Below are 14,191 nucleotides of genomic sequence, written 5' to 3'. Positions count from 1 at the left end.
TATTCAATTGTCGGCACTAACAAGTATTGCTATGCCTGGTGGGGGCTGGGCCACCATCAGAACAGCTGGAGCTGTGGGACAGTTTGCGCAGGGGTTGCCAGTAACCCTGTGCTCTTTACTAGAGGAGGAAGTGGCTTCTGGAGTGGGGACTAGGCAGGAACTGATCTTCCAGTAGGTGGAGAGAAATGATAGTTGGGAAAGATGAACTAACTATGGAGAGAGAAAAAATAGACTAAGATAGATGCCCTGCGGGTCCCCCAACACTTCCTGCCAGTTATTTGCCCAGCCCTCCGGTGCTTGGATTGTCCCCCTGGGCCTTTAGCTCCCGTCTCAGGGACCTCCTGGCCTTGTTCTATCTCTGGCTTCTGTACTTGGCACCGCCTTCCTCTGAGACATCGGTGTGACCAGGCCCTCCGGTTCTCAGGGCTCTCACAGGAGTCCCCATTCCTGTTACCACCTCATGGAAACCATCCCTCACCCAGGGCTAGCTTCCTGTTCCCAGCTGGGTGGTGGGCTTTGGCTGTATCACTGGTTGAAGAAGATAGGAGCAAGCAGGTTTTCAAAGCAAAGAATTTCAGAGTCTAAAAGGGTTCAGCATGTATCCTCTTCACTCCTCCCTCCCAGTGTCAGAATCCCCCCCACAAAATCCCCACTCTCCTCCAGGCTGTCAGTGTGGCATCCTCAGGTACCCAGGAGGAAAGAAATCAGAGAATGTAGTACGTAGATTATTTACATCTGAACGAGGTGCAAAGGGGAAACGACTTCTGAGGAGTATACAGGTCCTCATTCACCTATAAGAAGTTAACATTTTTTTTAGAAACCCATCACAGAGGAGCAGCTGCCACACAGTTTAACAAGCCAAACAGAACCAAACCAGAACTCCCTGCGTCCTAAATAATAGTTCCGACCCGTGGGGACAGAAGTCATAACCTGTTCTGGGTCTTTTGACACCTTTGCCTTGGTCTTCAAGTTCTGGAATTTCAGACCCTTTTGTACTGTCAGCCTCAGTCCATGTGGTTCCTTTCCATTTGCTCCCAGGCAGCTGCTAGAAGGATTTCCATCAACTGGTCAAAGATATTAAAAAGGTACGTGTTCATCACTAGGAAAATTCGGAGTGCCAGATAAAAGAGGTTTTGGGGTGACAGTGTCTAGGCTAAAAGGAGAGCTGTGGACCCTGAAGTGATCCAGGAAAGGGCTGGAGGCGTTGCGTTCATTGGAAGCACAGATCTGGAAAAACAGGCAGTAAAACGCAAACCTCTGCAGAAGCAAAGGGGACATTAGAATTAAGGGACTCAGAAGACGTCAAAATTGAAGCATTCCTTGTTGCCTGGAGAAAACAGAAGTTGGAAGCATCTGCCATGGGGAGTGTCCATGAGCTTTCTTTTACTTCTCAAGCAGGGGAGCAGCAATGACAGTGATTGATTCATAGAGAGTTAGACGCCCTGAGAGGGCCCCCGGCTCAGCCAGCCCAACATCACATTAGAGACAGGGCATCTGAAACCTAGAAAGACAACAACTCTTGTCATCTGACTCCCATCCCAGGGTTCACTTTGAGCTCAGTGCTTATCTTCCAGAAGCTTTTCCTCGAATCCCCTTCTGCATGAGATGGAATTAGGGGTAATAAATGGGCAATTTACACAAGTTGTAAAGATGCCCCTGATTGAGGAGCTGACTTGGATAAATGTATTCCTAATTCACAGAGTTGATTGTAACACTGCTCCTCAGAGCCAGTAAATCAATCCCTCATTTAGAGTTCACCACGGTTTTTAAGCTGAGAAAGACTCAGAAGATGTGTGAATGGGAATCTGATAAGACCTAAAATGCACGTATAGATCATTCATCCTTTCCCCCCCAACGTGATTTAGATTATCTTTGGTTGCAATCATCCTTTCCCCCCCAACGTGATTTAGATTATCTTTGGTTGCAACAAACAACCGTTAGTTTCAACTTGCTTAATTGTTTAACTTGCCTCATTCCTTCAGAGTTGCGAGTTTGGGGTTTTCTTGGTCTCAGTTTTTTTGGAGAATGGCCCCTCTTGATGTTCCATCATAGAGACTTTTTTTTTTTTTTTGGCTGAGAAAGATTCACCTTGAGCTAACATCCGTGCCAGTCTTCCTCTATTTTGTATATGAGTCACTGCCACAGCATGGCCTCCAATGAGTGGTGTAGGTCCACATCCAGGAAACAAATGCGGGCCGTTGAAGCAGAGAGCACCGAACAACCACTAGGCCATGGGGCTGCCTCCATAGAGACGATTTTTAAAGTCTCAACTTGGAGTCAATTTTGCATGAGGCTTTTATTCCCTAAAATCCCATCAATGGTGAAGATTTTCCACTGGTCTCTGTGGTGTCACTGTCCCCCCTGTCTGGCTGTGAGGCTGTGAGAACCCCTCAGATGTTTGCAGTTCATACACATGGTGAATACCATCTTAATACCCTTCAGCCAGAAGGGTAGTGGAAGAAATATTCGTAGCAAATGATCTGACAGCACTCCCTGTTCTGGTGCCTTCAAGATCAGAGACAGCTGTTTCAGATATCTTGATTGATTGCAACAGCAGCCAAAGAGTACAACTCCTACTTCACACTTTCAAAGCCGCAAATGTAGATATCCTCTCTCTCTTGACCGACGCCTAGGGATTTTGCAGAAAGAAAAAAAGAGAGAGATATCAACAACAAAGTGAATTGTATATCTCTTTGTTTACTTTTGCTGTAACCTATTTGAGGTCATTTGGTTCGAAGAATTGCTTTTTTGACCATTTCATATGTACATGTAAGCTTGGAACAGGATTTCTCAACCTCGGCACTATTGACATTTTGGACCGGATGATTCTTTGTTAAGGGGGGGCTGTCCTGTACACTCTTGAGTGTTGAGCAGCATACCTGGGCTCTGCCTGTTAGATGCCATTAGCACCCTCTTCCTCCCACCCAGTCATGACCATCAAAAATGTCTCCAGACATTGCCATATGCCCTTGGAGGGGAGGGGTGTCAAATTGTCCCCAAGTGAGAACGATGACTTAGTATATGGCATGTATATAAATGCAACCCTGCATATCTACTTAGAATTCCCCAGGAAATGTACAGCTTATTTGGAATTTGTGTTTGTTTATTTATTTCCTTGCTTGTTTATTTATTTTAATCTATTTCTTGTCCCCTTGGCCCTAAAAATTATCCAAGCTCTTTTCTCTCCATTTTTACAGATTAACCGAATCCTCTCAGATGTGTCATTCTCATGCAGAGTTACAGAAAAGGGATAAAGATATTTCAAAGCAAAAAGATATAGTGAAGTTATAGATGATAAAGGATTTCTTGGGAGCACTTGTCATCCCCAGTGGTCTTCTCTGGAAGGCATTCACATGCCCTTGATTTATTACAGTTGCAGGTGGCTCTTCACCTTTCCTGCATATCAGAATCCCCTGATGAATTTTTACAAAATTCGGTTGTCTAGGGTAGGGCCTGCCATTTGGTTTTCTAGAGTTTGCAGGGGATTCTACTGCACGCCCAGGGGCTTATGCCTAGGGATCATCATCAGCCTCAGCCAGCTGCATTGGACGAGCCATCCATTCATTTGTTCAACAGCTATTTATCTAGCACCTGTGTTCTAGGCACTCTTCTAGGTGCTGGGGACACAGTAATAAACAAGGTATATGAGGAGCCCTTACAGCAAGATTCAGTTTCTAGCAGAGAATGTGAGAGAAAATATGAACACTTTGCTGTATGCATTTATGCTGTATGCAGATGCTGTATGCATATCTGATTGAGAGTGTTCTGTGTCCTTAAATCCGATAATTTCTTCTGAGTGTGTGTCAACCATTGTTTGGTAGTTTTTTTATGCTTCTTTTAATCTCTTTTATTCAGTTGTAGAAAGACCTTTCATCCTCCTGTACAACATTTCAGATATGAGGTAGCGCAGGGAGAAATAGGGAAACACATTAGCCCTAAGGAAAATTAAATGATTTCTAAGAAGGTAAGGATTGTTGGTTGTACTGCTCAGGCTTTCCATATGCTGCATGTTTTGTTATTTTGTTAGGTCAGTCAGCTCAGAGATGCTAAGAATGTGCTCGCGTTTTTGCAGCAGTTCTGTGGCAGTAAGAATTGAACCAGGGGCTGCCGACCATCCTTTATATTCTTAGTTTGTTAAAATGGATGGTCTCTGCAGTCACTTCCCTCTGGTGCCACATCCCAGAGGAAAGGGAGTAACATAGACAACGTCACACAGAAACCCATAAAATACCCATGTCAAACTGGATGGATTGCTCTGAAGTGGACGCGGCAGATGTCCAAAATGACAGGCCACGGCTTTCCAGGGACAAAAGGATATTCCTCCAGCCTTACTAAGAGTGTTAGCTACCTCCACAGGCATTTGAGCAGAAACCGCATTTAGTACGTGCTCCTTGAGTCCATAATTCTGGGCGCCACCAGCCAGAAAGGGAGGAGGAAGTCAGGGGACATTATGGGCAGAGTCAGGAGCTGTGTAGACTGAGAAGCAAAACCAATCTGGCCTCTCCAAGTCTGTAGCCACCCACCATCATTTTAAAAGGAATGAACTCTGTCCCCAAATTAAGGTCACATGTTAATTAGCGGCAGACCCGGGACTTGAACCCAAGAATCCTCGTGCCTTGCCTAGTGCTTTTCCCATCACACCCACAGAGAAGAAGTCTCCTCCCTCCATGCCAAAAAAAAAAAAAAAAAAAAAAAAATCTCCACATTTTGGGGAAATGAAGTGCAATATGTTTTTAAATCTAAAAAGCTGAACCATTGGTTCTAGAAACCTTGTTACCTATTTCTCTCACTGCAGCATAATATAATTGTGTATGTACCTTCAAGAGAAGAGGATTTGAAAACATCTTTAAGATGTGTGACCGTTTTTCAGTCTCGTACTGCAGAGAGGCGGCAATGTGATAAGACAACTGCATTAAAGATGAAAATTGAAATGGGCCGCTGGGAACCAGTCCAGAGGAGAAGTAACATTTGTTACTGAAGCATGAGCAAGGGAGGAATTTTTTTAATATGGGATTTGAAATTGGCTCCGTTTCGAGGATGATCATAACTCTATTAAGCATCCATGACGGCATGCTTGGTGTTGTACTGAATTAACCAGTGGTAAATGATTTGGGTGCCTTTATTAGGATGCTGAATTAGGTACTGTTGGGAGACTCCCCCTCCAAAAACAAAGAGGGTCGTGCTACTTGATTCTCCTGCACCCCCCTGCCTCTCCCCAGAGACAACACCAAGGATCTTCCAAGTGGATCTTCATTCCTGAAGAGTTCTTGGCCAAAATATCTTCCTCTTTTCTTATGCTGCTAAGCTGGATTGATCCACCTTAGTGGGGAGAAAACCTCTCTTTTAAACCCAGGGAAAATCCAATGCAGCCAACATACTGCTCCCCCTCCCTCAAATCTAGACCTGAACCTTTTATCCTTCAGAGTCAGCCATGCCTCTGAAGCAGAAGCATCCTCTAACCGCTAAATAGTTACCCAAAAAAGCTTTAAAACAAGTGTTGTTGGTCAAAAAGATGTGCTTCCATCAGAAAGTCTATCTGTTACCTAAAGACACAAAGCACCACTACTAGTCCCTCCCGGCCACAGGTAATGGAGCGTCTTTTAGGGAGACCCAGAGTGCGCTCATAAAAAATAACGTATTACCCAAGGTAGCAAGTGGAGGTGAGCCCCAGAGAGAGGTCAAGGAAGTAAGAGCTGTGAGGAATCAGAGGAGGGAGAGAGTGGGGCCACACTGGCTCATCATAGGAAGGGGTGGCAGTGGAAGAGGAGGAGGGGATTGCTGTACCAAGGCAGTATCTTCAGGGGCTCAGGATCTGTCGGGAGAAGCAGTGTGCTGGGCACAGGTTATAGATGACAAATGCTTTCTTTCTTCCTTCTGGTAGTCTGCAGTCTTAAAGGAAAGAGAATGTCAGTACAAACAGTGTGGTGTTTTTATGGACAAAAAAAGTCACTGCAAAAAAAATTCAGATAACGTATACTAATATGAAAGGGTGCCAAGATACGCCATTAACTGAAAAATAGGGAGAAAAGTTATTTTCAGAAAAGTACTTTCCATATAAGCCAGTTTTTAAAAAATAGATGCATGAGTATAAATATATGTGCGTTGATATTTCAATGAATATACATAAATGCCTGTATTTGTGGAGATAATTTCTGGACCTATATACAAGAAAATGTGAATCTGGGAGTGGGTCTATGGGGAAGGCATTTATTTGTGAAATTATATCCACCTAATGTATATTTTTTACAGTGAGCATGAATTCCTTTCATGATTTTTTTACAAAGGGAAAAAAGACATTTTAATAATAGATAAGAATAAGCATTGTAGCATCCCTTTGGAGAGGAGAAATGGGAGATTCTCGGCTCTGAAAGACTGAGGCACGCACAGGGTGTCAGGGTGTCACAAGCATAAAGGCCTGTCAGACATTTAGCAGAGGGTCCAGCAGACTCTTTTTCATGGAATCATGGCTGACTAGGGCTTCTGTCACGCTGCCTGGTGTTCCCCCAATACACCTGGAGCCAGAGAGAGTCCTTCTGGTATTGATCTGTACAATTCTAGAAGGTCTGTGCCTAACCAGTTTACTAGATGAAGAAAGAGATCTGGTTGATTACTTTCATTTTCATTTACCTGTAAATCTGGATATTGAACCCAGATAACGTTGTATTTGGTACACTAACAGAGGAGAATAAAAAAGTTGCTGCTCAGGGGAAAATCTGTGCAACTTTGGGGTAGGCAAAGATTTCTTAGTTGGAACACACAAAAAGCATTGAGCTATAAAAGAAATTGATAAATTGGACTTCATAAAAATTTAAAACTTCTGCTTTTTAAAAAACACTATTAAGAAACTGAATAGATGGACCATGGGCTGAGGAAAAAAATATGTCCCACAAAGGACTTACATGCAGAATTTTTAAAGAAACCTTACAACTCAGTAAGAAGTGGAACCACCCAATTAAAAAATGGGCACAACCTTGAACAGACTTTTCACAAAAGAAGATAGTCAACTAGCCAGTAAGCACATGAAAAGATGCTCAGCATCATTTTTGTAATTAGGGAAATAGAAATTAAAACCACAACGAAGTACCACTATATAGCTACTAGAATGGCTAAAATTTTTAAAGATTGACAATTTCAAGTGTTGGCAAATACGTGGAGCAACTGGAACTCTCGTACGTGGTACGGCCTCCTTGGAAAAGAGTTTGTCAGTCCTTTATCAAGTTAAACATACACTTACCAGCATTAGCCAAGGGAAAACGTATGTTCACAAAAGACTGGTACAAAAGTTCATAGCAGCTTTTTTTAATAAGATCTCAAACTGGAAGCAGCCCCGATGTCCATTTATAGGTGGATGGATAAACAAAGTGTAGTATATCTATACAATGGAATGCTACTCAATAACAGTAGTAATAAGGAGTGAACTACTGACACCACATCATGGATGAATAAGAGCAAATTAGTAGTTGCCCAGGGCAAGGGTGGGTATGACAGCAAAGGGGCACAAGGACACTTTGGGGTGATGGAAATCTGTATCTTAATTGTGCTCTTTATTTTGATTATGGTGGTGGTAGCACTGGTGTAAAATTTGTCAGAACTCATCAAACTACAGTTATGTGCTGCATAATTTCAGTCAATGACCGACCGCATATATGACAGTGGTCCCCTAAGATTAGTACCATATAGCCTAGATGTGTAGTGGGCTATGCCATCTAGGTTTGTGTAAATACACGCTATGATGTTCGCACAATAATGAAACTGCCTAACGATGCATTTCTCAGAATGCATCTCCATCGTTAAGTGACTGTAATCACCAAGCATGGCACTCACTGTATGCCCCTGGGGAAGGGCTGGCACTGTGCTACCCGTGTGCACACACTCGCATAAACACATAATCACATTTTCTTAGACTATTTGCAGTTCTCATGTTTGCCAATTTGCCTGCCAAGATGTCAAGAGCTGGGCATCCCGTGCCTTGCTTCCATTCCGTTCTGCCCTTAGGGCTATGTATTCAGGCTTATGCCACCCAGGAACTGATCCATTCAGAATGAAGAGTGGGGCAGTAGGAATTGATTATGAATGAGATAATGAGAAGACTGGGTGTTGCGTCTACCGGAAATGCCTGGAGACCCCCAGGAGTGCCAAGGTAGCATCAGAAGTTTTGTCTGTGGAGGCCTCAGGCATGGCAAATCTGGTTGGAAGGAAGGATTGGAGGACTTGTCCAAAAGCGTCCTGTTTCTGCTCAGTGTATGTGTTTATTTGGCTTAGCTGGGGTGGGGGTCCTGGGTGGATGTTATGTGAGCCCAAAGCTCTCCCCAGGTTGCCTCTTATGTTCTGCGAAATTCATGTGAATGTTGATGATACTCTTTTCCTTGAAAATTTTCTTTCTCTTCTTTCTTTCTCATTTCTTTCAATATGTCTTTCTATCTGTTGCCCTTTACCCCTTCCTTCTGAGGTCCAGTGTGTTTTTGAAGAATACGCAACTACTTTCTTACATTTTCTAGCAAAATAAATAGGAAAAGACTCCTCACGTCTTACCTGTGTTTCCTCTTGTTCTGCCCCCATCAAACCACCTGGTCACTCAGGAAAACTCCGGGTGAGAGTTTCCTGGGGAGGCAGGGACCATCCAGCCAGGCCAGCCCTGGACTACCTACAGCTCTTGCATCCTCAAAGATGGCAAAGAACGTTTGCTTGGAGGGAAGGAACACGCATGTTTTCTCACCCCTGAGAAAGGAAAGGGCCCTTTCCAAAAAGAGAGAGTAGGAGGCGAAGGTCTCAGCACCACCACAGCGCCTCCAGGAGCTGCTTGCTCCCCGGGGCTTGTGGCATGTCAGCAATATCTGGAACCTGCGAGTCCTGGGCTCGGCAGCAGGCCCTGTGGGGAGACAAGAAGGCAGGGCAGCCAGAACCCTGGGAGCAGTGAACAGAACTTGAAGTTTTTTAGTTCGTCATTCAAATAATACGTATATATTTTCATATCAGTGGGGAGCGATGACTGTTTTAGAAATTTAACCCCGGGAGTTGCCAAATAAGTTAATTTACCTGTTTCTCATACAGTGTACTTATTAAAATCAACTTTCACTCGACTATGGAGTGTTAAGTAACGGGCCTCCTACAGGCAAAGAAAGAAAAAGGCCTGCAGAGTAAAAGTTCCTTTACTTTTTTTCCTTCCTTTTTGAGACATTGTCTTCTGGAACTAGCATCATCCATATTATTAATCGCTTGTGGGGTTTTTAGCCTGCATCACATTACTCCCTTGGAATTAAACTGCACATCTAAAGTATGAAAAATGTACTTTTTTAAACAGTAAAAAAGTCATTTTCTAGCATAATACCCAAAATAAAGTGCCATGGAGCCATTAGTAGTAAATTGAATTTTTTGGTATGTAATTTGTACAAAAACTGACAAGTACGAGCCCCCCCCCCAATCTCCCCATCATTAGTCATTGGGTTTAGCGGACACAGAGGTAGTAATCTACAAGGGCAGGCATTTTGATGTCGACTCCAATTGCACACTTCATTTATTTGGACAGGGCACAGGCGGCAGCTTCTGTCACGCGGCATCACCGCGCTATTAGCGAATTTCGCCCCAGGGCAGCTGGGACGCTGCGCTCAGGCAGATGTTCTTTTCAGTCTATTCAGTGACCATTCTTGGGGGTTGTTTACTGTTGCCATGGTGACTTTCATTTCCATAGCAGCAGCGCTGCTGTTTCTCAGAGGAAAATGAATTTAGTTATAAAAGGATAATATTTTTCTCTGTCTCTATATCACCTGCCATCTGTCAACCGGTGGATCAGTAAGGATTCAGAAACCTGTTAAGAATTATAGCAATGAAGTGACGAGTATTTTTTTTTTGGTCCCATATTAAAAGCAGTAATAGATGTGGAAGCAAACATTGTGCCCTCAACATCGTAACTTTAATTTTTTCTTTATATTTTAAGTGTGTGTGTTTTTAATGCCTCCACCATCGCGGTGCGCACACCAATCTTGCAAAATACAATTTCCTTTCTGCTGACAAATGGAAATGACCACGTCTTGTTTGTATCTCAGTAGGTGCAGGTGTATTTAATGCTTTCTCTCCTTGGTACTGCGAGCTTCTCCAGTTCATTAAAGATTCCTGTAGCTGAACTTGCTATTGTCACCCTCCTCTCCTGCTCCTCCACCCCAGGGGAACAAGCGGTGGGGGTGCATAGATCAGCAACTTATCAGTAACATGCAGTGCAAATTATGAAATTGGCAAAGTGAGAAGAGACCATGCTCGGTCTGAAGAACTTCCTAAACTGCTCCTTAAATCTCATTCTAGAATACTTTTCTTCCTCCCAAATCCAATTGGGAAGAAAGTCACCATTTGGGATAGCTCATCTAGATCCTGGATTTTTTCTTCTCTGTTGCATTCATAAACTATAACTTGCAGGGGGAAAAACACACACACACACACCAGCCCCGTTGTAAATAATGTTATTTATTGGTTGATTTTTCCAGATCCTGACATTGATGCTGCCAGTGCCATGATGCTTTTGAATACTCCCCCTGAGATACAAGCAGGTTGTGAGTAGATATTTCTATAGACTACAGCACCATAGTTTGTGAACTTAACCTTCTCATTTATATACCAGGCCATAGGAAGAACTAATGCTCAAGTAGAACTTCCCTTGTAGAATCACTTTAAAACTACCTAAGTGCATGATTACATGCATATGCATATAAACATGTGGCCATGCATATGTATGAATGAATGCATAGGTGTGTTTCCAAGATGACAAAGTTCTAATATAACTTCAGGGCTTAAGACTTGGGGGAAGGGAGGCAGACCCTATAATGAGTCCCAGTGGAGAGACCTTCCTTTCTCCTGCAGGAATTATTCCTGTGAGATTGTCGTTTCTGCTAGAAGAGGCTATATGGGGCCAGCTTAACAGTCATGGAACTGAGCAGTGTCCATTTTTAGAAATTTCTTTCCCATTTGGGACCTCATTAATAGCAGGCTATCATTTTATAGATAGAGAGGAGAGGAGAGTCTGGCGAGGTGGGTGTGCAGGAGCTTGGAATAGCTTGAAATGGACCACGATGGTGCCCTCCTGTATCATGGCACTAGCCGTCCAGGCTGCCATAGAGAGAAGGGCAGGGCTCCTGTCTTCGCCTTCTGCTGGCTGTTGAGGAATGTCAAGCTTGAGACAACTCTTTTCCTTCCCTGAACTTCTCTTCTATCTACCACCTGATGTTTTTTCTCACCTCTGGAGCTGAGCTACCATGTTTTTAGAAAGGTCTCCTTCCCAAGTGATGAAAAATGACCTTCAATGGAGATACTTGTCCCCTTTTCCTCCTGACATGAGGCTAGTTCCTCAGCCCACATTCCACCCCCAGCCAGAACCCTATTGAGCAGCCAGCCAGCTTCTCCACTGGGGTCTGCTCAGCTCTTCGTCAAGACATTGCTGCATTGCAGCCTCCTATTGATGAAACACCCTGGTGTGGAGATGTGATGTGAGGCGGCAGACCCCACTACAACACCCACAGGGGGCTGGCACCCATGTGGCTCATTCTTATGGCTGGGCCGTCAGCTTGTTTCGGGCTCTGGCTCTCTGAGGGCTGCATGGGCGCCTGAGTACGGGGAATTCCCCGCTTTTGGAGGCGATAGTGTTTCCCACAGGAGAGCGTCCATTCTCAGCCTTACAACAGGTGTCTTCTGTGAATGGTGGACTGATGTGGAGCTCCAGACCATCCTTCATAGCCCTCCACTTGTCACAGCTTTCCAACAGCTTTAGGAAATTTGATTCCATCCTTTCTTGTTCCTTTTTTTAATAGACCCTAGAGATTCAGCCAAACATTCTCAGGAGAGACTTGTCCTTCTGCCGGGGCGCTGCCATTACCTGCTCCTAGAGGTGCAGAATTCTCATTCTTTCTTTGCTAACCTCAGATTGCCAGCAATTGAAGTCTTAGGCTGCCCACGTCTTTAAGAACCAAACACCACTACTACACAGACGTGTAACTGACACAGTCTTATAACTAGCAGTTAACCTGTAGTATAGTTTTTAAATAATGTTTGAAGTTACAGAGAAATATTTTTTTAAAAACTCTGTTCTCAGATGATATTGCAGGAAGAATATAGACCAGATTGTAATCAAGTTACAGTCCGAAAGGGTTTCTGAAATCAAGTTGCATAACTCATCATGGGGGAAACATACTGATTTCACCAGAGCTGTGCAAGATTCAAGCACCTTCTTTAGCACCTGGCTGTACACAGTGATCGTTGATTTAAAAAACTACTTTTGATGAACTGGAATAATGGAGTTAAGGGGGAAGAGACAAGGAGATTGGTCATTAAGGGGTCTTCAGCAGTTTCCATAAAAATCCATTACTGGATTCTTGACCACAAGTAGAAAAGGAAAAGGGTTCATCTTGATTAGTTAACAAGTTAATTGTTTTTAATGTTCCCCTGGCTAAATGAACTTCTCTTCCTCCCTGTAGTGCTCAAATTGTAAATAATTATTTTTTCAGGGTATTCACAGCCTTACTTACATTGAAATGCCGAATTTGAGTTTTAAAAGCTCACTGTTCATGTGTTGAAACTGTAGGGTCGTTTTTAGAAGACTTTCCTCTCTCAGTCTTAGAAAGGAGAAACCCAGCCACAGTTTTCATGAAGGCCCCATGCCAAGTGGGAGCTCCAGGATCCTGGAAGGAAGGAAGGAACCGGGATGCCCACAAAAGTCATGGAAGGAGACCCCCACTGGCAGGAGCAGCAGAGAAGTCAACTTAAAGACTAGGCAGAAGGTGGGGACACCACCTGGGATTCAACTTCCCATCTGGCCCCAAGCCCTAGTACCATCCGTTGGAGGTCAAGCTAGAGCAGAGTCAGTGGGCAGGTTGTAAAGCCCCTAAAGATTGGAGCAGCATCTAGGAAGGCAGTGAACGTGCCCTGAGCATCCGCTCTGTGCCCTTGGGAAGCCAGGGGGCCCCTCCTCAGCCTCCTCATAAGCGTAGTCAGGAGGCTGTGTCTCCTAGACTCTGCTTTCAGTTCACTCACCTTTGCTTCACTCTTCCTTTCCCTCCCTTTGTTTTTATTTTACGTTGCATAAAGTTTCTCATCCTGGGATTTGATGCAGTACCTTGCCTCTCGAACGGAGCAGCATTATAGACATAGAGTGATCAAACCACCATCCCCTGCCCTGCCGGCTTTGCCCGAGACCTGGAAAAAGTGAGCAGTGAGGTTCAAAGGCAGCAGACACCCAGCCAGTGATAGAGGATGGGCAGCCTGCCCAGTGTGGGGGGTGTGTGTCCCCCAGGGTGGATGTGTGCGTGCAGCCTCCGGGTTCAGGGATCATGCCAGTGCCCACGCATGGGGAGCGTGGGTTCCTGTCTGCAGGGCCTGCCTGGATTCTCCCCCTGGCTGGGCTGTGGCTGAGCTCTGTTTATAGAGCCTCCTCGTGGGGTGTTATTTATAGCCTCTTGTTTTCACTCCTGGGCTGCATGATGCCCCTGTTTGAACAGGGGCCACCAACCTAGTCTGCCTGCAATTGTCACTCCCAGCAGTCAGGGGTTGGCCTGGGTGGCTTGAAAGGCTTTTCCTTTGTCATCGCCCTTCATAGTCACTCCACTTCGGGTCACGGGACGGCAGCCCCTTCGATCTTTTCCTCTCATCCTTCCCTTGCTCAGCATCTGCAGCGCTAGCTCAGGGCTGGCAGACGCGCCGCAGTCTGAGCTGAGTAGGTCGTACAAAGGAAACTTCTCAAAAAGCTCGTGAGAACCAGTCAGCCAAACCCCTTTATCTTTGAGGGAGGGGTCCCACACTTCCCTGAGGGAGCTCAGCACCCCGTGTATTGTTTGGGCTGGATCCCCTCGGCCTCTCCTTGCATCTGATGCTTCACTTTGAATGAAGCAGCAGGTGTACTTCTGGTAAGAACTTCAGGTTGCAACATTTTGTGTCCCCTCCCCCACACCCAGCAATGCCAGCATCGACATTATCTTTTGGGGACTTTTCCAGTGTGCAGCTTGGGGAACATTGTTCAAGGAGTCCCGTCATGTCTCGCATGCTCTATAGGACACTACTTCCAGAAAAATCAGCACAGAACATTGCTGCCTCATTATCTGTTGAAGTTTGGGTTATGCTTCTGGTCAAATCCATCGACCAACCCCCTCCCAAAAAAAGTGGCCCTGTAGACTAATTCCAGTTTCTAGAGTCTACTTAAGTACCTGCTTCGAAATTC

At 44.7% G+C, this 14,191-nt stretch overlaps 1 protein-coding gene across 15 annotated transcripts in view; it reads left to right on the top strand.

Moving 5' to 3' along the window:
• Positions 1-14,191, top strand: part of FOXN3 (forkhead box N3) — a 390,902-nt gene that overhangs the window by 346,759 nt on the left and 29,952 nt on the right. For 6 of the 15 annotated variants that reach the window (XM_023628246.2, XM_070249747.1, XM_070249746.1 and 3 more), the window contains one exon: positions 10,476-10,541. The exons of 6 other annotated variants lie outside the window; for them this stretch is intronic. In XM_023628246.2, coding sequence (XP_023484014.1) covers positions 10,476-10,541 — 66 coding nt within the window. The remainder of the gene's footprint in view (positions 1-10,475; positions 10,542-14,191) is intronic. 3 more of the 15 variants (XM_023628248.2, XM_070249749.1, XM_070249748.1) reach the window with 1 other exon arrangement.

The sequence above is a fragment of the Equus caballus genome, chromosome 24, assembly GCF_041296265.1.
Source record: "Equus caballus isolate H_3958 breed thoroughbred chromosome 24, TB-T2T, whole genome shotgun sequence".
NCBI lineage: Eukaryota > Metazoa > Chordata > Mammalia > Perissodactyla > Equidae > Equus > Equus caballus.
Note: the sequence above shows the minus strand (reverse complement) of the source record. Positions and strands in the feature narration are given on the sequence as shown.